Source organism: Morchella sextelata (assembly GCF_020137385.1).
Source record: "Morchella sextelata strain SCLS chromosome Unknown scls_4, whole genome shotgun sequence".
In the NCBI taxonomy this organism is placed as follows: domain Eukaryota; kingdom Fungi; phylum Ascomycota; class Pezizomycetes; order Pezizales; family Morchellaceae; genus Morchella; species Morchella sextelata.
The window spans coordinates 1,400,652-1,419,290 of record NW_025408619.1 but is presented as its reverse complement, the minus strand read 5'-3'; the positions used below and the strand labels follow the sequence as shown (position 1 = coordinate 1,419,290).

The window sequence follows — 18,639 nt, the reverse complement described above, 5'->3', positions numbered from 1 at the left end:
GTCAACCACCCGTACCCGGTGAGAATCCCACCATTCAGTAACCGACAAATATCGGACATTACAATAAATTTTTGAATTGTAGATATAATTTCATTCAATCCTTAGAAAATTTACTCCGATTTTTTGGATTTCCTTACTCTGGTTCCAGATTTGTGGGCGTAACCCGGTTCAGGTCATAAACAACGAGTTTTAGGGTCTAGGGTAGCGGGGTATTTGAACATGACCCACCGCCGCCCAACAAACATGCCAACGGGCCAGATCTCGACACCAGCTTGAACGTTGTGCTCGAAAAAGAAAAAGAAACCTGTCCAGGATAGGTACCTACCGGTAGGTACTCCGAACTTTGCTTGGCTTGAAGACGATATCTCCTCGTCCCCTTGCACATAGAGTACAGGTTTACTGATTACTAGGCACTATGAAGTTGCAGAGAGGCATGTCTCGAAACTTCAGAGATCGAAATCACTGGTGGATAAAGATCGGAACAGCTGGCGGTTATTGAAGAAAGCGGAAAGTACACGATGGCCGAGTTACACAGCGCAAGCCCGGATTCCTGGTCTCATACTTTGGCTTTTCCAGAAAAACAAATATGGCGTCCCCTCGATTTAAGACCAAATAAGGACAAGTCCAGTACGAGTGAGAAGTCGTGAACATGACTTTGCAGAATCGATTTCAAAACAATATCTCAACCTGCAGTAGCCTTCGCCGATTAGACCTATAAGGCGTGTATGATGAGATTCTTTAAAGAAGTGGGGACAATGAACATACTCAAACTTCAATGGCTGTCCACGATTCACATGTACGGACTAGAAAGCTTTCGTCTGGCATATCCCTCCACTTATATACCCCCGGACCCTGGGGTAAAGTTCGACTGAATTGAATTTTGGAGAAGAGACACAGTCCTTAAGCCCTTGGGTTTGAAGCCAAATACACTATCACAGCATTCGTGCCAGTCTTTCCGAAATATCAGTACCCTCTTCCTGTATCGGTGTCTACAACTACAGCACTGTACTTAATCAAATATCTTGGAATACTTTTGCTGATCACAACTCTCTCTACCAGAATATAACGATTTAAATATAAGGCCAGCTCGGCTCCGCTTTATTTATAATAATAGAGCTCTCAGCACTTACTATCTCAGGGTATAAAGGACGTGCCAAAAATCTCAATAATGCACCCTAATGGCATACATGTACCGGTACATGTAGTTACTATCATTACCGAGGATCGACGTGGAATTAAAGTGCGGCTATGACTCGTGGCTGCATGCATGTCATCGTAAGGCTTCTACCGAAGCTTATCCACTTTAGATCGTAGGATGAACCCTTGAGCTTGGAGAAAAGTTTCTCCGAAAGGGCGTATATATCAGAATGTGTGGGTCCTTCTTAAAAGGCGGATTTAAATCCTGGTGGTTTCACTTCGAACATCCCATGAATCACGGCAGTCACCAATAACATACGGAAGTACTGGACTGAAGCTATTATTTGCATGAATAATCTGGGTCTTTTGAGCAAGCAGCATCTGTTCCGAGTATGAACTATGATTGACAACAATTCCCCATACGTAGGCCGGGACCTGAAAACCCTTAGACCTTTATTCAAGTGGATGATCCTGAAGGATATATAGAAAGAAGAGCTTTATAAACGTAAGTGAACTTTTCTGGATTAATTTTAAAAGGAGCTCCGATCCTGTTAGGATTGAGTATATGTATACGTGGCCAAGGGTTCGTTTTGAGGGGTACACACCACCTGATCAACAATCGCGATGTAAAAGAAAAGAGCAAAACAACGAGCTTTCGGTGACTTCTAAAGAGACACGGGGTCATTTGGCACTCCTTATTATGAACAAAAGATTTCGGCTTCTTCGGATGGCCGGCGGCCAAGAAATATACACCGGACGAATGGAGCTACAAACACCCGATGCATATGTTGCATGTCTTAACTCCCATTTGTGACAAGACATATCTAAAATATGCATATATTAATGTAGTCATATGTAGGGTCCTCGTGGATTTTGAAAGCAGAAATTTTCTTCTCCAGGCGATAATCTAACCTACTTCCTCGGTCCCCCTCTGAAATGAAGTTTACCGAGGCTATTAACGATTGCAATTACGATTTTTTTATACCCAAATCAGAGAAGGGGGTGAATGAGGATGCGGGGAATATGGACCAGTCGATATACTGGGCTTACTAGGCGTTGGGCGGCAATCAAACTTCAATAGTGGTTAGGAGTAGGTATATATCGGCAGCCCCATGTTTATTTACTGCATGTCATACCCTTTCCCAAAGAAAAAGCACTGCCTAGAAAAGTCAAAACATAGCTCATCGATTCCTCTCTCTTGGAAGCTTCTGGTCGGAGTGAAGATATTCCGAGTATTGTTGTTACCTATCGAAAACCGCCTTCAAACCAAGGATTAGAATGAATAGTCGTATCTTTGGGTGCTTCTTCTACGGGTCTTCCGCAGATTACAATTTGGGGGGGGGGTCTTTGGGAGATGTCCGTTGGTTTCATTGTTTAAATGTTGTTTCTGAAGAACTATCAATGCTACTGCTAAGACAGAGGAGCTTTTTATCAACGACCAATCTTCCTCGAGTTTTGAGCTTAGGTGTTACGATATGCCAGTATTACTGCCACAACAGCTGCTTGTTTTAGGCGTTGTCATAGGGAGGTGCACGATTCCAGAAAAATGGAACGCCGCATAATCCTATCGGGTTCTAAGGGAAAATCTCAATTTACTATTTGACTGATTTCATACACCTCTTCTCAATCGCAAAACTTGACTATCCCCTAGGATCGATTCTACAAAGAAACCGAGTGATATTTCATGGAGGGCATTGACTTGTTCTACATACAAGAAAGTAATCCTTAGATGTGTGCAAATATATAGTCGAATCAAGATAGCCCTTCTAGTTAAGAAGCTCAAATAAATAGTCGTTTTCATAGTGAGGGTCCCGAATCCAGGGTTAGGTTTTCTGGTTTAGGGCCCATCAATGCATTTTTCTCGTCACTTGTGAAAATGGTTGTGGTTCCAGCAACCACAGCACTGCTTCACTCTCTTTATATCCCGGGTTACATACAGTCGCCCGCTGTTGTAACGAACGCTCCCATACCGAATATTTGCTGTATCGAACCACTTGGGCTGGCTTTTTGCCCACCCCAGCAAAGAGTTTGGTCTGCTGTACCGAACAATCTGCTATACCGAGCAGAAAGGTGCTCAATATGCACGTTCGTTATAGCGGCGGGCAACTGTACTTTATGGAAGGTTGCGTTGTCGGTGCACAGCATGTAACCCGGGGATCCATCAGACCAGCTAACCCAGAATGTCTTTTTGCAGCGGATGTTTGTTTTTCTTGCAAAGCAAAGCAAAGCTCAAAGTTGCACTTATCAACGGTCGTTTTTCACGTTGGAGCCAAGCAAGATGCTTCACTTGAACTTGCTAAGCTCACGCGGGTCTATTTTTAGATCCACCCAGCCCTCGCTTATCACTAGCGCCTCGAGACAAGCTCATTTTGGCCGTTTTAAACAAAGTTTACAAAAGCTCGCGCCGAGAACAACAGAATTGTTCAAAAAGAGCTGAACATGATCATCACGCTTCTGAGACCTATTCCCCCACATGCTCCAATGCAAAGTGATTGTGGCACACATTTAACCACCTGTAAGAGCTGCAGAAGATAGAGTGGGGGCATCACGTAGCGTCTAAGCCCCGTTGTTCACCGTTGCAAATTGAGTGCTTAAGTAAAGCAGCCTCACTCAGCCCTTTTTTTCAGCCGTAGCACCTTCACAATAAGACTACTTCCACTCGCTCGCTCGTCTCTCCATTTGTAGACTGCCCCAGTGCCGAATCTCTCTCCTCAAGGAAACCTCTTCAAGACTTATCACTAAAGATGTCTGGAAACGTGAGTTGCAGTTGTAGACTTCCTACGTCGGCCGTCACATACTAATCGCCATGTAGGGCTACGAAATGGAAACTCATCGAGCCCCGCTTCTCGAGTCCAACCAGTACGCAGGTGGGCACCAAGCGATGGAGCTCCAAGAGTTCCTCAACGAGGTTACCGGTATCCGCAATTTAATCTCGACCTTCAGACAGAATGTCTTGAACATCTCGTCTCTGCACAACCAAAGCTTGCAGTCATACGACCATGGGTCAACCACCGGCTCATCAGGACAATTGGAAGCGCTGGTTGCAGATACCTCCATCTTGACGAAACAACTTCGCGATGGAATAAAGTATCTGGAGCGAGATACTTTGATGAGTGATTATTCGGCACAGTCCACAAAGGGTGCGCAGACGGAAAAGTTGAAGTCTGATTTCGACAAGGAATTGAAAGCGTATCAACAGGTGAGACATGCTTGCATGCTTACTTTTTCTGCCCCCAAAATGCTTATGACATGTGCTATAGGTTGAAAACCAATTCCGGACACGGTATAGAGACCAAATGAGCCGACAATACCGTATTGTGAATCCCGAAGCCACGGACGCAGAAGTTGAGCAACTTGTTGAAAGTGGTGAAACACAAATCTTCAGTCAAGCTGTAATTCCTCCACTGCCCTCCATTACATGATCGACACCACTGACCCTTTACTAGCTTCTCTCGAGCGGAAGAAGCCGGGAAGCAAACTCAGTCAATGCAGCCGTAAAAGCTCGTCAGCAGGAGATCCAACGTATCGAGACCACACTTATCGAGCTTTTAGCACTATTCGAACAAATGGCCGAGCAAGTAGTCCTCGACGAGCCAAAGTTCCAACAGATTGAAGACAACGCGGTAAAAGTTGAAGAAGACGTGCATCATGCAGCCAACCATTTAGAAACCGGAGTTGTGAGCGCGAAAGCAGCCAGAAAGAAGAAGTGGATGTGTCTCGGCCTTGGTGTCACCATCGTCGTTGTCATTGTTATCATCGTTGTGGTAGTAGTCGTGGTAAAGAATGGTGGAGTTGGTGGAGGCAACAACAATAACAACAACAAATCAACCGAGACTGTTACTGCTACTACTACTGCCCCTGCGGCCGCAACATCTACTGCGGCAACTTAAGATTCCTAAGACTTGGCGTTTCGGCGAATGGGATGAATTGTGGGCTCATTGAAATTGTAATTTGTATATGATACCTTGTATGACTGGTCGGATTTTGCCTTGTGTCTGTGAGTTTCTGGGGAAGCACTTGGGCTTGATATTTTGCGCACTGCTGGTGTGCGTAGGAGAGTCAAAATGGGCAAATCTCTTTTTTTTTTCTTTTTCCTACAGTGTGTTGAATTATTTCTCAAGCCACCCAGATCCATGTGATTGACACTAGCTGTGGTCAACTTTACTCCAGGCGTGCAACTGCCCAATACATGTAGTCTGATACTGAAAATTTTGATAAAGCAAAAATTCTCAATTCCTATCCGTTTGAATGCTTCTTTTACGATTCCAACAAAAGCTCTACTTTTTGTCAATACAATAATCTCTGGGCACTAAGATCTTCTATCATACGATTGCCACTCCTCACAAAAATCTGGGTCTCAAGTGGATGGCCAAAAATGCACCCGATTAAAGCTGTGATGACTTATTATCATCATATTCTCTCACTCGTGTTACTAGCGCACGTGGCCATGGACCGGAATCAATGATCTACAATGCATGAATGTATACATGTAGTTACAGATTCCGCCAGTCCTGTACGTATTTTCTAGATCTGAATGAGTAGAATATCGTACCATACCGCAAAATCGAGATTAAGTTATCTCAGTCGATCTCGCTCATTACATGTATGTAGTACCTAGATCGACGTTTCAGTTCCGTAACACCAAATACATATATAGCCAGTAGATATCCCAACTTCATTATCTTACGCAGCTCATGTAGACCTCTTTAAAATAGATACGGTATTGTAGTCATGATAGAAATCATCGTGTTCCTCATACGCCAAGACGGTACGTTAATAAACACTGATACATAGCGTATCATTGCAAATAACCCCCTGAAAGACTAAATCTCACATGGGTACATGTATGTATGTCTGCTGCAAGTTGCAACAGGACCTCTGCCTACCCGATCGCCAAGGACCCGGGAAAGATAGTTCCTCGATCTAGCGACAGATGTAATGACCTCACCTTGGCTCCCTTTCCAGATTCGCCATCTACCACTGATTTACAGGCCATACGCAATAATTCCGTCTACGACCTGAGAATAAACCCTAAAGCGCTTTGAATAAAAGAAAGAAAGAAAAAAAAAATAGAATAAATACCTCCATGAAACCCATCATAAGTCCTATAGCTAAATGCATCACCTCAAAAGCTTCCCCTTCAGAGCAATTTCTAACCCCGCAATACTCCCAATTTCCAGGAAAATTCTCTCCCCATACGCATACACCACCATGAGTTCTCCTCCTACTCAGAACCTACCCCATTATCAATTTGAACCCCATCATCCCCCGGGCCGATTCCCTCTTCCCTATACCCCGAACCCCTCTACTAGCCTCCCACTACCCCCAGACCGGTCAGCCCTAGTCCGAGATATCATTTCCCTTTACGCTGGAAACCCTAGTGAATCCGCGATGCGGCATTATCACGAAAACAGCATCTACGACGATCCGTTCAGCTTCTGTGACACGCGGTACAAAATTGCCGGGCAATGGTATGGACTGCCGAAAGCTTTCAAGAGCTTAAACCCCAGGGCGCATGAGGTAGTAGCGAATGAGAAGGATGAGATTGTGTTTAAACTCAGGCAAGAATACACGTTTAAGCTGGTGAATATCACAAAGGTGGTCGACTCTCTGATTACGTTGAAGTTGGATCCGGATGAGGTGCGTCTATCCAGATACTTATTAATACGTTATGCAGATATTAGTTTCAACTTTGCTGATACGTAGTAGGAGAAACCCATGATAAGATATCATAAGGACCAATGGGACGAGAAGGATTATGACCATGAAGAGTTGGGGCATGTTTTCAAGGAGCTGAATGGGTATGTGTGCTGTTTTGGATCATTATCATTGGGGAGATAGATGAACTGACTGAGGCTCATGGTGACTTTCTAGAAATCATCTACCAAAAGTAACAGTACCACCAGAGAGTTTGAAAGGCTCTGGGGATGCTTAGACCAGATACCGTACTTTAGTTCTCATGCGCATAGTGAGCGCGCTTTCGTGATAGTTTATGATAAGTTGCAAAGATCTCTGATACCTTGGACATGGGCGTTTGTTTGCACTATGTGATTTGGATACCACGATGAGTTAATATATTTAGGTGCCATGGAAATTCATGTAGAGAACTCAAAATTGCGGGAGGAACTTTTTTTTACTCTTAGCTTAACACAGTTAAATAACCACTCTAAACGTGTCTATGATCTCACTGCTCACTAAGACTCATCTCGAAATTCTTGTAGATCTCGATAATTACGGTACTGTAGCCATGCCATTGGAAAGCTCAATGATAGAAATTCCAACAGTGAAAGCCTATAAAACTGTATCCTAATGTGATAATATAATGCGCAAGCTTGAGATCTGATGAGATGCCTACTTCACTGAAATTTAGCAGATGATAAGTAGCCAAGGGAGAGGGGGAAATATGGTTCCGTGGTCAAGTGATGCGTGTGTGGCCCTGCACAACCGTGAGTGACGGTGAAAAACTATCGTAATTTTCTTCATTTTAAGTTCCTTATCAAGAGTGAGACTCTCCCTCTTCCGAGCTGACACGCAGCTATTTACGTACTATCTCAACGTCAGTTCCTCGTTCACATGAAGATACATGTCCGTAATCGGAACTTAGATAAACCGAGTGAGAATCTATGAATGCAATTCTGCAATTGATTGTATGTACATGTAAGTATGTATGTGCAACCTTCCGGTTATGATATTGCACTAGCCACCGCCCCCAGCTGTTAGGAACTACAGCAAAACCTATCATAATTCCACCCCCACGGTGGCCAAACTTTGCTGGAAGTATCGTGGGGATGGAATTTGGAGAGAGGTATTAGTTAGCAAAACACAAGTTCCGTTCCCTCCGAACGCTGGAAGTTTGGTAGGGATGGAATTTCGAGAGGGTGGAATTATGATAAGTTTCTCTGTATCAAACAAATGAAATAAATGTAATGTAAGCTATTCCAAAACATTCAATTTCAAACAAACGATCGCACTTTTTCCTTCCCCTAGCCGACTTTTCCATCGCCATTGAACCGCCTTCATCTAGCTGCAAATAGCTAGTTATCTCTACGAAGAAGTAGAAACACGGCCCTTGAGTTGAAAAGGTTTAATTGGGGATTGAACTATTAGCCCTACACTCCTGAGCAGACCTGGAGCTTTGGCAGCTGGTGTGAGCTCTAGCTTTATGGTCGCCGGTGGACTCGTATAGATCCCTACTTGTTACGTGTAACTATTAATGGAACCTTCTATATACTTCCTTAAGATAGTTGCAACAGCTACAAATCTATTTTGTTTCGATATGTTGGCTTTTCTAGTAGAGCACCGCAAAATCTCGAGTTATTCGGGGGGTTGCCAAGGCCACCTGCTAAACTACATTTAGTTTAGAGGGCTGTTTTCTTGAAGATCCTCAGCTTTTTGCCTTGGCAACCCCCCAAATAACTTGAGATTTAGTGGTAGTGTCTACCCTATAAAATTGTTCATGATGACACGGGCCATATATCAAGGAAATGTAGCAGAGATTGCGGTCTTAGACACGCTGATCAAGGCTGTGAATTAAAAGATCTTTGCTCATATACTAAAAATTAGCTCTTATCTATAAACATAGGGAAAATGCTATGAGTAGAGTGGTTTTACAATTGTACACCCCCGAGTTGTTTTATCCGATCGATTATTATCATACCAACAAATACTATAGGCTAGAAATTGAATACACAACAACCATTACATATTACGGCTATAGGTAGCCTGACGTTAGAATCTAATCACAACCTGGTTTTCCAAACACAAAAAATCACTCGCACTCGTTGCTAAAACGAGTGATGCCCGTAGCCCCAACCAAAATCATAATTGGAGATAAGTACACATATCCACCTTCCTACTAAGTACTACGCAAAGGATGATCAAAGAGAATATACTCATTACAAAAAACACAAAAACCAAGGCGCACACGCACGGGGATATAGAACCGCATCACATCGCAGATTACCGATCAAACAAAACTGTCCTAAAAAAATAAAGAAGAAATAGAAGCCTTCAATGATTTCCTGGCTAGACGAGCATACTAAAGCTACCTCTTTTGGCGAATACAAGCCAGTAATCAGTGATCAGTCCATCAAGACGCCACCAACTAACTGGCTTTCAGCTAACTCAACCTTGTATCCTTCTCTTTCTGCCTCTCTTGTGCTCTTCTCCCATCCGTATAGCCCCTTTCTCTTTCTCTCCTGGATCACCCTGTTCTCCTCCTCCAATTTTACCTGTTCCGCTTTCAACCTGGCCAGTCTGTCTTCGCTCGCCTTATCAACCGCGGGATATAATCTCCCGCCTGGAATTGTAGTACCGGGGCCACTCGGCGCTCTTGGAGGCGGCGGGTGGTGGTGATGATGTGGGTGCGGTGGCGGAAGTGATGTACGGTAAGGGAAGTTACCCGCACGAGGGCCAGTTGGGATAGCAGATGTGGTGGGAGGGTTTGGAGACGATGAAGGCGGGGTAGAGCCATTTGGTGAGAGCGCGGAGGACATGCGGCGTGGTCCTGATGGGGGGAGTGCCATTGCGTTCCGTGGCTGAATTGGTGGATTAGGCGTGGCTCGTGATGGATAGGATGGCGAGCGGCCATGAGAACTATGGGGGCCTGAAGGTGGGGGTTGGCCATGTGAGGGTGTAGAGAGTGTGCGGTTAGATTGATAGGCACTTGGTCCACGAGGCGGGACAACGTTGTTCATAGGCCTGGTGCCACCAGATGGGCCGCGAGGAGGAACAGTCGAGAAGCCGTTGGAAAGCTGTTGAAGCCTTTCCGGGTGAACAGCAGGGCCGTTCGGAGGAGGTGATGCGCGTCTTGGAGGTGTCGGACGGGGCGAGGCAGCGGCATTGCGTGGGCCCCGTGGGGGTGACATTGCTCTAGAGGGGGGTGAACGGGGCCGAGATGGAGGGGCCGGCGAAATCTTCCTGCTGGTCACTCCAGCTGATGGTGCAGGAGAGGAACCAAAGCCGGTGGCTCTGACCGGCGGTTTGCCGTTGGCGCTGCGTGGTGATGTTGCTATAGACTCACGGACCGGGGAACGAGAACGAGGTCTACTCGGGGGTGGGGGTGGTGAGAACGGCCTTGCAGATCCTCTGCTCGGCGGGGAACCACCCATTCTTCCTCTTTTTCTCGGAGGAGACCCCGGGCTTCTAGACAGCCTTGCTCGAGGGGATCTGGAATCTCGACGTCTAGGGGATGGAAATCGCGGAGGTGTGGACGAACGACGCCTCCTTATTGGCGACCTAAAAGGCGAACGAGACCCACGCCTAGGAGGAAGTGGTGATCTGGGTCTTATGGGAGACCTATCTCTCCGATCACCTCTACGGAAATCATTACGACGAAGTGGAGACCTGGATCTAATAATTCTTCTGGGAGAACGAGACCTTTCCCGTCTTCGCACAGGTGATCGGGGAGTAGGAGAGCGCCTTCTCGAAACAGGGCGAATCGGAGAGCGGGTTCTTGCACGAACAGGGACTACGCGCTCAGCTACTACACGGTCAGACACCACACGCTCTGTGGGATGGGCAGGAGGTGACTGCCTGGACGATGGCCTTTTTGTAGCAGAGCGGGGCGGGCTCCCTCCTCTAGATCGGTCCCTCCTTGGCGGGGGAGTTCTATCACGCCTAGAGGGGGGTGACCTATCTCTCGACCTATCCCTTCGAGGCGGCAGTGGAGAAGGCGAGCGACGTCTATGGCGATGCTCTCTAGGTGATCTAGACAGCGGGCTTCTTCCACCCCGTCTACGAATTGGTGTCAATGATCGACTCCTATCTCTTCTCCGAATAGGGCTTCGAGATCTTGCCCTGTCCCTGTCTCTGACAGGTGACCTAGAAGGCGACCTATGGCGGCGAATCGGAGAACGGGACCTGCCTCTATCCCCAAATGGTGGGGAGCGAGAGGGGAACCGACGACGCGTAGGAATATAGCTATCACCTCTTAGAGGCGGAGAGCGGGACGGGCGGCGACGACCAGAGCCCGAGGAGGGTATATAAGAATCGAGACCGCGATGTGGTGATGGGTCGCGGAAATCACGAAATCTAGTTACAGAGAAAGGCCGTCAGCAAACAACGTGTCTTCTAAAATGTGATAATGGGCTAGAGGACATGCCATGCGACCTGAGATCACACTTTTTGTCCCTTTATGGATGAAAAGGAGTAGCTTGATATTTTGATGATGATGATGATATGATGTTTGTACCTTCTACTGTCCCTATCGCGGTCTCTGTCCCTATCTCTTTCCCGATCTCTGTCCATAATAGAAAGGCGGAAGCTCCTTTGTCTTTGTTTCGGTCAGAAGCAGGTGTATAAAGGTTGATTCTGGATTGATTATGATATCGTAGCAATAGCACTTGAGGCAGCAGTAATTGTTGGCAAGGATCCTCGGCGGTTACGTTATACTACGTAGTGAGAGTAGTAGTAGTTATTGTGGGAAGAATTCGCTAAGAGTTTGACAGAAGCAGGTATATTTAGAGCTGCGGGATGTGTCTGGCAGAGCGGTATTCGGTGTGTCGTGTTGGCTTTGATTGAATTGACAAGTGGAGTGGGGGGGTGGAGTGAGTGTGAGTAAGTGAACAAGTGACGGGTGCCTGCAGTCGAAGGAGAGAGGTGTAAGAGAAATATTCAAGGAGGGTGGTTGGTAAGATTAGTATCTATCAATTCCCTCAAAATTGAAGCATTATTAGATGTACACTTGGTAGTCGTGACAGCAACAGTTATGGTAGTAACAATAGATATGTAGATAGTTGAGGTATTGTATATAGATACAAGATATAATTGAGGCGACTACTCAATACAGCAACTACGACGATACTAGCAGACTTTTCTCCAGGAATTTTTTTGGTGATTCCATTTTCTGGAAGCAACCCCAAAGTCGCCTGGTCAGTGACAAACCCTTGGCACCTACACATGCACACGCACACGCACGCCACGCTAGTACCTTTCCTTGATGCGGTAGAATAGGCTTGGTGCGCAACCCTATTTAGGGCCACAGCCAGCGTTGTGATGCCAGTCAGCCTCTCTGTGGCGCCTTTTTCGACTACCTATGTCTACATGTAGTTAAGTCCATGTATGTACATAGTAGCCTAGCCAGCTTATTCATCCCCGAGACCACGAAGCTTCAATTCTCCGACCTCAACTTCAAATTTCCAAATTCCCACCTATTCACCAATAATACAATAATCAAACAATGAAGTTTCTACTGGCCTCCCTGCTAGCATCTGTTGCATCAGCATTTACCGTAACCGGGACCTTCGCACCCTCCCCCCACCTCCCTAATCCTGCTCTTCTACCCCCCACAACCTCACTTACACTCACCACCTCCGGCACCACCGCGCGCACCCTAATCTCAACATCTAACGGCTTTACTTTCCACAATATCTCGGCAGGATCCTATCTTCTCGATGTCGCCTGTCCATCTCACCATTTTGCGCCTCTTAGAGTCGATGTTACTGGTAACGGTGATGTGAGCGTGCACACCACGTTCCGCGGGAACGAGTGGAGCAATCTAGGGGAGGCACGGCCGTACCCAGTGATGCTACATGCGATCAAGACGGCAGACTACTATGTAGTCCGCGAAGGCTGTATGTGCCCCTTTCCCGATTTTTTGTTTCCATACATAGATAATTAACACCGTACTGGTAGTCAATCCAACCAAACTTCTCGCCAACCCAATGATCCTCGTCGCCATTGTATCACTCGTGGCGATTGTCGGCCTCCCAAAATTGGTTGACAAGATGGACCCTGAACTCAAGGCCGAGTTCGAAGAGTCGCAGAAGAAGGTTGGCGCGGCGCAGGCGAACCCATTGGGCGGGTTCGATGTTGCTTCGTTCTTGGCTGGGACATCAAAGCCCGCAACACCAGAGGTGAAGCAGAGTGGGAAAGGGAGAAGGAATTAGAGTAGGGTGGGATGGGTGATATATATCAGTGATTATCGTAGATCCTTTTTTCTTGCATTTTCTTTTTTTTTTTTTTTTTGGCTCAGCAGTTATCTTCCTCATTTTGATCACACGTAAGTCCTATGAAGCGGATTGAATTATCTCGGAGAGTATGGGCTTATCTGGTTAATGTATCATCACGGATAAATGACTTTGTGAATGCTTCCATCGAGCCTGAGATTGTCGTTTGACTTTGTCCATGATTGTAACACGATACATCCTGTAGGTAAATACAGTACCGTAGCTGGTTGGTTAACAACCCTATCCCTACCAGCGCACAAAACCTTAACACATCATGCCAACAATCTTAATTTCACCTCACCATGATTTTTAAACAGAGTATTAAGAAAAAAAAATGATTAATCCAAAATTCCAGAGGTATATTTCCTAACGTCGTATCATATACATCCATTTTTTTTTTTTAAATTCCAATTGCCCAAAACACCCGAGAGAAAAATTGATAGGTATCTATTATCAGCCAAACAGGATGACATGCTTATACAATTATTATCAAAGGCATAAAACAGGGAATTTCTAAACATTAAAAAATATCCCCACTAATTCCCAACAAAGAAAGTAAGAAGAAGCCTGTGAAGAACGATAAACGCTTTAGTGCTTCCCAGTAGGAACTTCACCGGTGAGCTTCGCGACGGCTTCCTTTGCTCTGTTGTCCCGGGTGATATTAGTAGATGATCAGATATAAAGAGTTAAGTTTTGAAGAGGGGCATACATATCACCCATTCCAACCATGCAGACTGTCTGCCAAACGCCAAGTCCGATTCTAGGAGTGACACCACGGTAAAGTCCTTTCAGTCCATTCTGCTGGTAAATGTACTTTGCTGCCTTGCTGACAGTGAGGTTCTTAGGACGATTCGGATCCTCTTTCTTGCTCTGCATCTCAACACGGATGACCTATGATATATTTAGCGTCTTTACCCTCACAAGATCCGCATATATATTCACCTCAATCGGTTGATTCCAAGCACTCAAACCACCACCAACAACACTGGCCAAGATTTTCTCCCATACGGCCAATTTATCATTTTCACCCTTTCCAGTAGCTTTTCTGATACCCTGCTCAGCGAGCCTGCTCAAACCGAACCTGGAACCCCAGTTGGTCATTTGTCTAATCGCAACAGCGTTAACACCTCTGTTGATACCCGCGATACCATCCTTGCGGTAGATATCGGCAAAGACGCCAAAGGTAGACTGCGGCTTAATTCCAGAGGCAGCCTGTTTGTGACGGGTGATTTCGGCCGTCTTCATACAGGTACAGAATCCCATGGTAGCATATGCCTGCGCGACACCACCGATAACACCCCCCGTGATACCGGCGGTGAAGCTCCCAGCTCCGAAAGTCCGAGCATGGTATCTGTGCCGATGGTTAGCCGGATTTTTTTCCTCAAAGCAAGAGAGGCACATGGAATTCACTTACTCAGCCTCAGAGGAAACAAAAAGAAGAACTGCTCCTTTGGTTGATGCCTCAATCCATGCCTAAATTTCAAATTCTTGGTTAGTTTACGTGCTCCGTTCAACCGGCGATTGCCGACGCTCGGATTCTTTGCATGTGCCAAAACATCAAAAGGTGTCAACTAACCCATGGGATCAACCCCTGGTAGACTAAACGCACAGGTAAGAATCAGCTGCCACTCCCGCGCAAGGCACTGAACTGGGGGGGGGGGGGGGGGGGCAGAACAACGCACATCCGAAAACCCCACCACGACTCCATGTCGTCTTGAAAGCAGTCCCAATGCTGTCCCCTCGGTTGGCTGCCATATGGGTCTGGAACAATTTATCAGCTCTATCATATCTTTTTTAAGAAGATTCTTCTGTCGGTGATGAGAAATAGTGGTTTACCTTGATAACCTCAAGAGGCTATCTCGATCAAAAAGAAAATACTAGTTAGCTACCTATTCGTAGTTCCTTGGACGTTTCGCGCAAGCCTGTGCGATCATACCTGTCCCAACGTAGTGACCCTATGGGCAAAAAAAAAAAGAGAAAATCAGCTTTTTTATCTTTAAGGACGAATGCCCGTAATAACCAGAACTTGAGGAAACATACTCGAACATATTCAATCCAGCTCCCACTATTGACTTCAGTGTTAGACCTCTATCTCTTCTTCGAACGCATATAGTAAAGGGAGGGCGTACAGAGCAGATTGGAGAAGCTCACGGGCTTCTTTTGAATCACATTCGTGGTGGTTTCGGCTGCCATTGATAATTATTCTCTTGTCTTAAGGGTCCTGACCAAGGACGAAAAAATTGCAGAATTGAGGGAAAGTGTTGGGAGATGTGCTGAGACGACGATAGTGAAGCTTTGACGAACAATAGCAGAGTTAGATGCGGTTCAAGAGGAGAGGGGAATAAGGGGGGAGGGGCAAAGGAAGGGTTAAAAAAAGGAGTCAAGTACATGTATGTACCTACTTACCAAGGGGGGACTTAGTTTGGGGGTGAAGTAAAAAATCGCAAGCTCTGGTTTGTTGAGGACACCACTGGGGTCGCGAGCTCAGCGTGCGGCTGGTCCATCAATGCCCGTGCTTTCGTGCAACCATCGAGACAACAGTCCCAGCAGAAGATCCGAGTATGTCAACTCCATCCTGGACACGTTTAATATACACCATGCCATAAAGAAGTCATTTCTACATCTCTCTACATAGAGTAGGATACATACATATGTATGGATACCTATGTGCTTTTAATCCGTTTTGTCTATCCGATGATTGTCCCGGCCAGTATGAATAGTTGAGGCTCAGAAATCCAAAGATCAGGATCATACAGGCCCATCCCCGGGTCGGTAGGGCGGAAAGCTAATCGTTCGTAGATACAAAATCCCTTCTGACATTACCTATAACTCACATAAAATCCTCCCCTATCTAGCTCCCCCAAGCTCTAGGATTGATTTAAAATCTAACAGGACACATATATCTTTATAGAAAAGTCTCGAGCTTGAATAAAGTCCCGACACCGTCCATTCTCGTGGAGTTTGCAGCATTTCAATTATGATAGGAGAGACGCCTGCAAATTTACTGTCTATATGTAACTAGAGGAAATGTGGGAGTTTTCGTGTCCGTCTCCCCCGAATAAGAACTTCCACTCTTAAAGCCATATTGTTTTCGGCTGGGCTTTTTTTTTGTAGCATAGGTGTATGTACGTACTCGGCGATAAAACTACTCAGGTCCCTCGAATTAACAGCTCTGATAGGATATGACCATGGGCCCACAGTTCTAAGAGGCTTGGCACATATAAATTCCCTCAATCCGAGTCAGAAGTCCTATTATGAGCTTAATCATATGTAATCACTCGGTATACAATAATAGGCATTATACGCATTATTAATAACTTGTGTGTGATATGGTTTCATAGAAGCAAAATCAGGACAATTAAAAGTTTTTATCCTTGGCATGGGAAATAATCCCACGGATTTCATCTCAAGATCTTCGAGTCCTTATCTTATCTAATCTCCTAATTGAGGCTCAAAAAAATTCACTCTCTCGAAAACAACTTCAACCACAACCTTACAACAAATCAATCAAACAAACGCCACAATGATTGTCCGCTACATCTCGAACGTAACAATCGCCTTCAATCCGTTCTCTCCACGTGCACGGACAGCACGGCTGTTCATGAGTCTTCTCCCACCGGACGCCCGGACAATGATGAAGGTCAACACCAAAGTCCTTCCCCGGACATCTGAACTGGGCGGGAGCATTCATGTTGTGTTCAGTATGTACACCTATCAACGGAAGAATTAGGGGAAACAAGATGGCTAATAGGTCTGTAGAGGACGGGAAGGAGGTCAAGCTGGACACCTCGAAAATGGGTATTACGGACGTAGTGGAGGAATGCGATCGACACTCTAGAACACTGCAAAGGAAGGATGCATTGACGGGTTAAAATAATGCGGAAGAACATGCTGTGAAGAAGGGTGTATGCAATGGGTAATTACACTCAAAAAGACTTAGAAGGACCGCTGCGAAGATACCGGTTTAATATTTTTCTAATGCCAAGAGCATTGCATCCCTAATCTCACGAATCAAAATCGAATCCAAAAATCAGCCATAGCTTCAAAGCCAATAAATAGCTCTTACATGTATGTTTATATGCCATGTAGTGAGAACCGAGGTAAAGCGTTATATTGTCGTGTGAGAGCAACGCAGCTACATCAGATATGCCAGTGAGAGGTAATGACACGAAATCTCTATTGGTGTTAAGATAACTTTTATATGGATTTTGGCCGTTTAAGTCAAAGAATTGTGTTAGTGCACTTGGTCATACATGTAGTAATGAGTGTGCCTTTTTCGACTATAAAAGAAACGGGTCGCACTTTAGAGCTGACAGGCTGGTTTGATAATCTGCTATGGATGACGTACTATGAGGACAAATTCACTATAAATATCGAACACCCACCTATGCCTATCTCATACGTAACAAGCTAATCATAATACTACACCCATCTCATAAACTCCCACTTGTCCCTTTGACTTGACCTTCTTCCTTATTCACTCCACTTGAAATATCAACCCATCCTGCGTTCATATAAATCTACTTCAGTTACGAGCATATTACTAAGTATCCGTACAAAGCCAGACATCAATCCCCCTTATCTCACTTCACCCCCCCCCCCCCCCCCCCAAAAAAAAAAAAAAAAAAAAAAAACATCCTGCTTGCAATGGAATCCAGACAAGCAATTGTAAACTTTTTATCAATAAGAGATTTCAGGATATCGGAAGCTCACTTAGTCCCTTGGAGCTCCCTTCCAGAATTATACACTCAAAGGATATTAGGGGACATAAAGTGGAGTCCGACCGTTTTCGATCGTATTTTGAACATTCTAGCTATCACACCAGAAAATTTAACGTGAAAGACCATGGTGTTCCACCTTTGCAACATCATCATCACTTGCATACAGACAAACTGGCTAGTGGATCGATCTCTTTTAAAAATAAGCAACAGGCGGATTCTACCAGTGCTAGGTATATGGGGTCCATTGGTCACACTGGAGTTACTGGGAACGCTGGGGCTACTGGAAATTCTGAACCTACTGGAGCTATTAGACACATTGGAGCTCCTTTATGGCACGAAAAAGCCACTACAACGGCCTGCCGTTCGCATGTGGGAATTAACAGAAGCAGATGAGTGGAAGAACATATCTGATGGCGTCAAACATCTAGGCGAAAAGAAGAAAAAGCAGGGACAGGGGCAAGATGTGAAGGAGGAGAAAGGAGAGGGAAGGGGGGAAAGCGGCGAAGGCAGCGAAGGCCAAGACGAAGACAGCGAAGATTACGTTCACGTAATCTATGCAAAGTCGAGTGGATGTTGCAATCGGAACCTAGTGAAGGCAGCAAAGGTTAATGACGAACTTCCTAATGTCATTTCCATCCGGGAATCGTCTCCACGAAGCTCTCCCCCCACAGATGCGACTCTGAGCGAAGAAGAAGAACCTTCTTACGAGGACGATTTTATCATTATCGAATATGAAAACATGCACCGAGCTTTAGGTATATTTCCACCCCGCTCTATGCATCCAAAAAGTCTTCTTTTCCTACAATTGGTAAGTGCGATGCTATAGTTCATGT

At 45.5% G+C, this 18,639-nt stretch overlaps 7 protein-coding genes across 7 annotated transcripts; 5 read left to right on the top strand and 2 right to left on the bottom strand.

The window, feature by feature from the left end:
- Positions 1 to 3,881: 3,881 nt before the first annotated feature.
- H6S33_010280 (uncharacterized protein) lies at positions 3,882 to 5,027 on the top strand (the record flags this gene model as incomplete). The annotated part of the gene is made up of 4 exons (XM_044841648.1): positions 3,882 to 3,893; positions 3,950 to 4,336; positions 4,398 to 4,529; positions 4,584 to 5,027. 4 exons carry the CDS (start codon positions 3,882 to 3,884, stop codon positions 5,025 to 5,027), a joined length of 975 nt encoding a protein of 324 aa, XP_044697423.1.
- A 1,321-nt stretch (positions 5,028 to 6,348) lies between these two features.
- On the top strand, positions 6,349 to 7,072 carry H6S33_010279 (uncharacterized protein; the record flags this gene model as incomplete). The annotated part of the gene is made up of 4 exons (XM_044841647.1): positions 6,349 to 6,608; positions 6,699 to 6,777; positions 6,847 to 6,938; positions 7,012 to 7,072. The coding sequence occupies 4 exons, from the start codon at positions 6,349 to 6,351 to the stop codon at positions 7,070 to 7,072; spliced, it is 492 nt and encodes a 163-aa protein (XP_044697422.1).
- Positions 7,073 to 9,218: 2,146 nt separating this feature from the next.
- On the bottom strand, positions 9,219 to 10,247 carry H6S33_010278 (uncharacterized protein; the record flags this gene model as incomplete). The annotated part of the gene is made up of 1 exon (XM_044841645.1): positions 9,219 to 10,247. The coding sequence occupies one exon, from the start codon at positions 10,245 to 10,247 to the stop codon at positions 9,219 to 9,221; it is 1,029 nt and encodes a 342-aa protein (XP_044697421.1).
- Positions 10,248 to 12,316: 2,069 nt separating this feature from the next.
- H6S33_010277 (uncharacterized protein) lies at positions 12,317 to 13,025 on the top strand (the record flags this gene model as incomplete). The annotated part of the gene is made up of 2 exons (XM_044841644.1): positions 12,317 to 12,710; positions 12,772 to 13,025. 2 exons carry the CDS (start codon positions 12,317 to 12,319, stop codon positions 13,023 to 13,025), a joined length of 648 nt encoding a protein of 215 aa, XP_044697420.1.
- Positions 13,026 to 13,673: 648 nt separating this feature from the next.
- Positions 13,674 to 15,278, bottom strand: H6S33_010276 (uncharacterized protein; the record flags this gene model as incomplete). The annotated part of the gene is made up of 10 exons (XM_044841643.1): positions 13,674 to 13,728; positions 13,795 to 13,976; positions 14,028 to 14,436; positions 14,500 to 14,558; positions 14,662 to 14,684; positions 14,768 to 14,846; positions 14,922 to 14,939; positions 15,022 to 15,040; positions 15,126 to 15,150; positions 15,215 to 15,278. 10 exons carry the CDS (start codon positions 15,276 to 15,278, stop codon positions 13,674 to 13,676), a joined length of 933 nt encoding a protein of 310 aa, XP_044697419.1.
- A 1,330-nt stretch (positions 15,279 to 16,608) lies between these two features.
- On the top strand, positions 16,609 to 16,957 carry H6S33_010275 (uncharacterized protein; the record flags this gene model as incomplete). Its single annotated transcript, XM_044841642.1, has 2 exons — positions 16,609 to 16,786; positions 16,845 to 16,957. The coding sequence occupies 2 exons, from the start codon at positions 16,609 to 16,611 to the stop codon at positions 16,955 to 16,957; spliced, it is 291 nt and encodes a 96-aa protein (XP_044697418.1).
- Positions 16,958 to 17,930: 973 nt separating this feature from the next.
- Positions 17,931 to 18,632, top strand: H6S33_010274 (uncharacterized protein; the record flags this gene model as incomplete). Its single annotated transcript, XM_044841641.1, has 1 exon — positions 17,931 to 18,632. One exon carries the CDS (start codon positions 17,931 to 17,933, stop codon positions 18,630 to 18,632), a length of 702 nt encoding a protein of 233 aa, XP_044697417.1.
- Between the last annotated feature and the right edge of the window lie 7 nt (positions 18,633 to 18,639).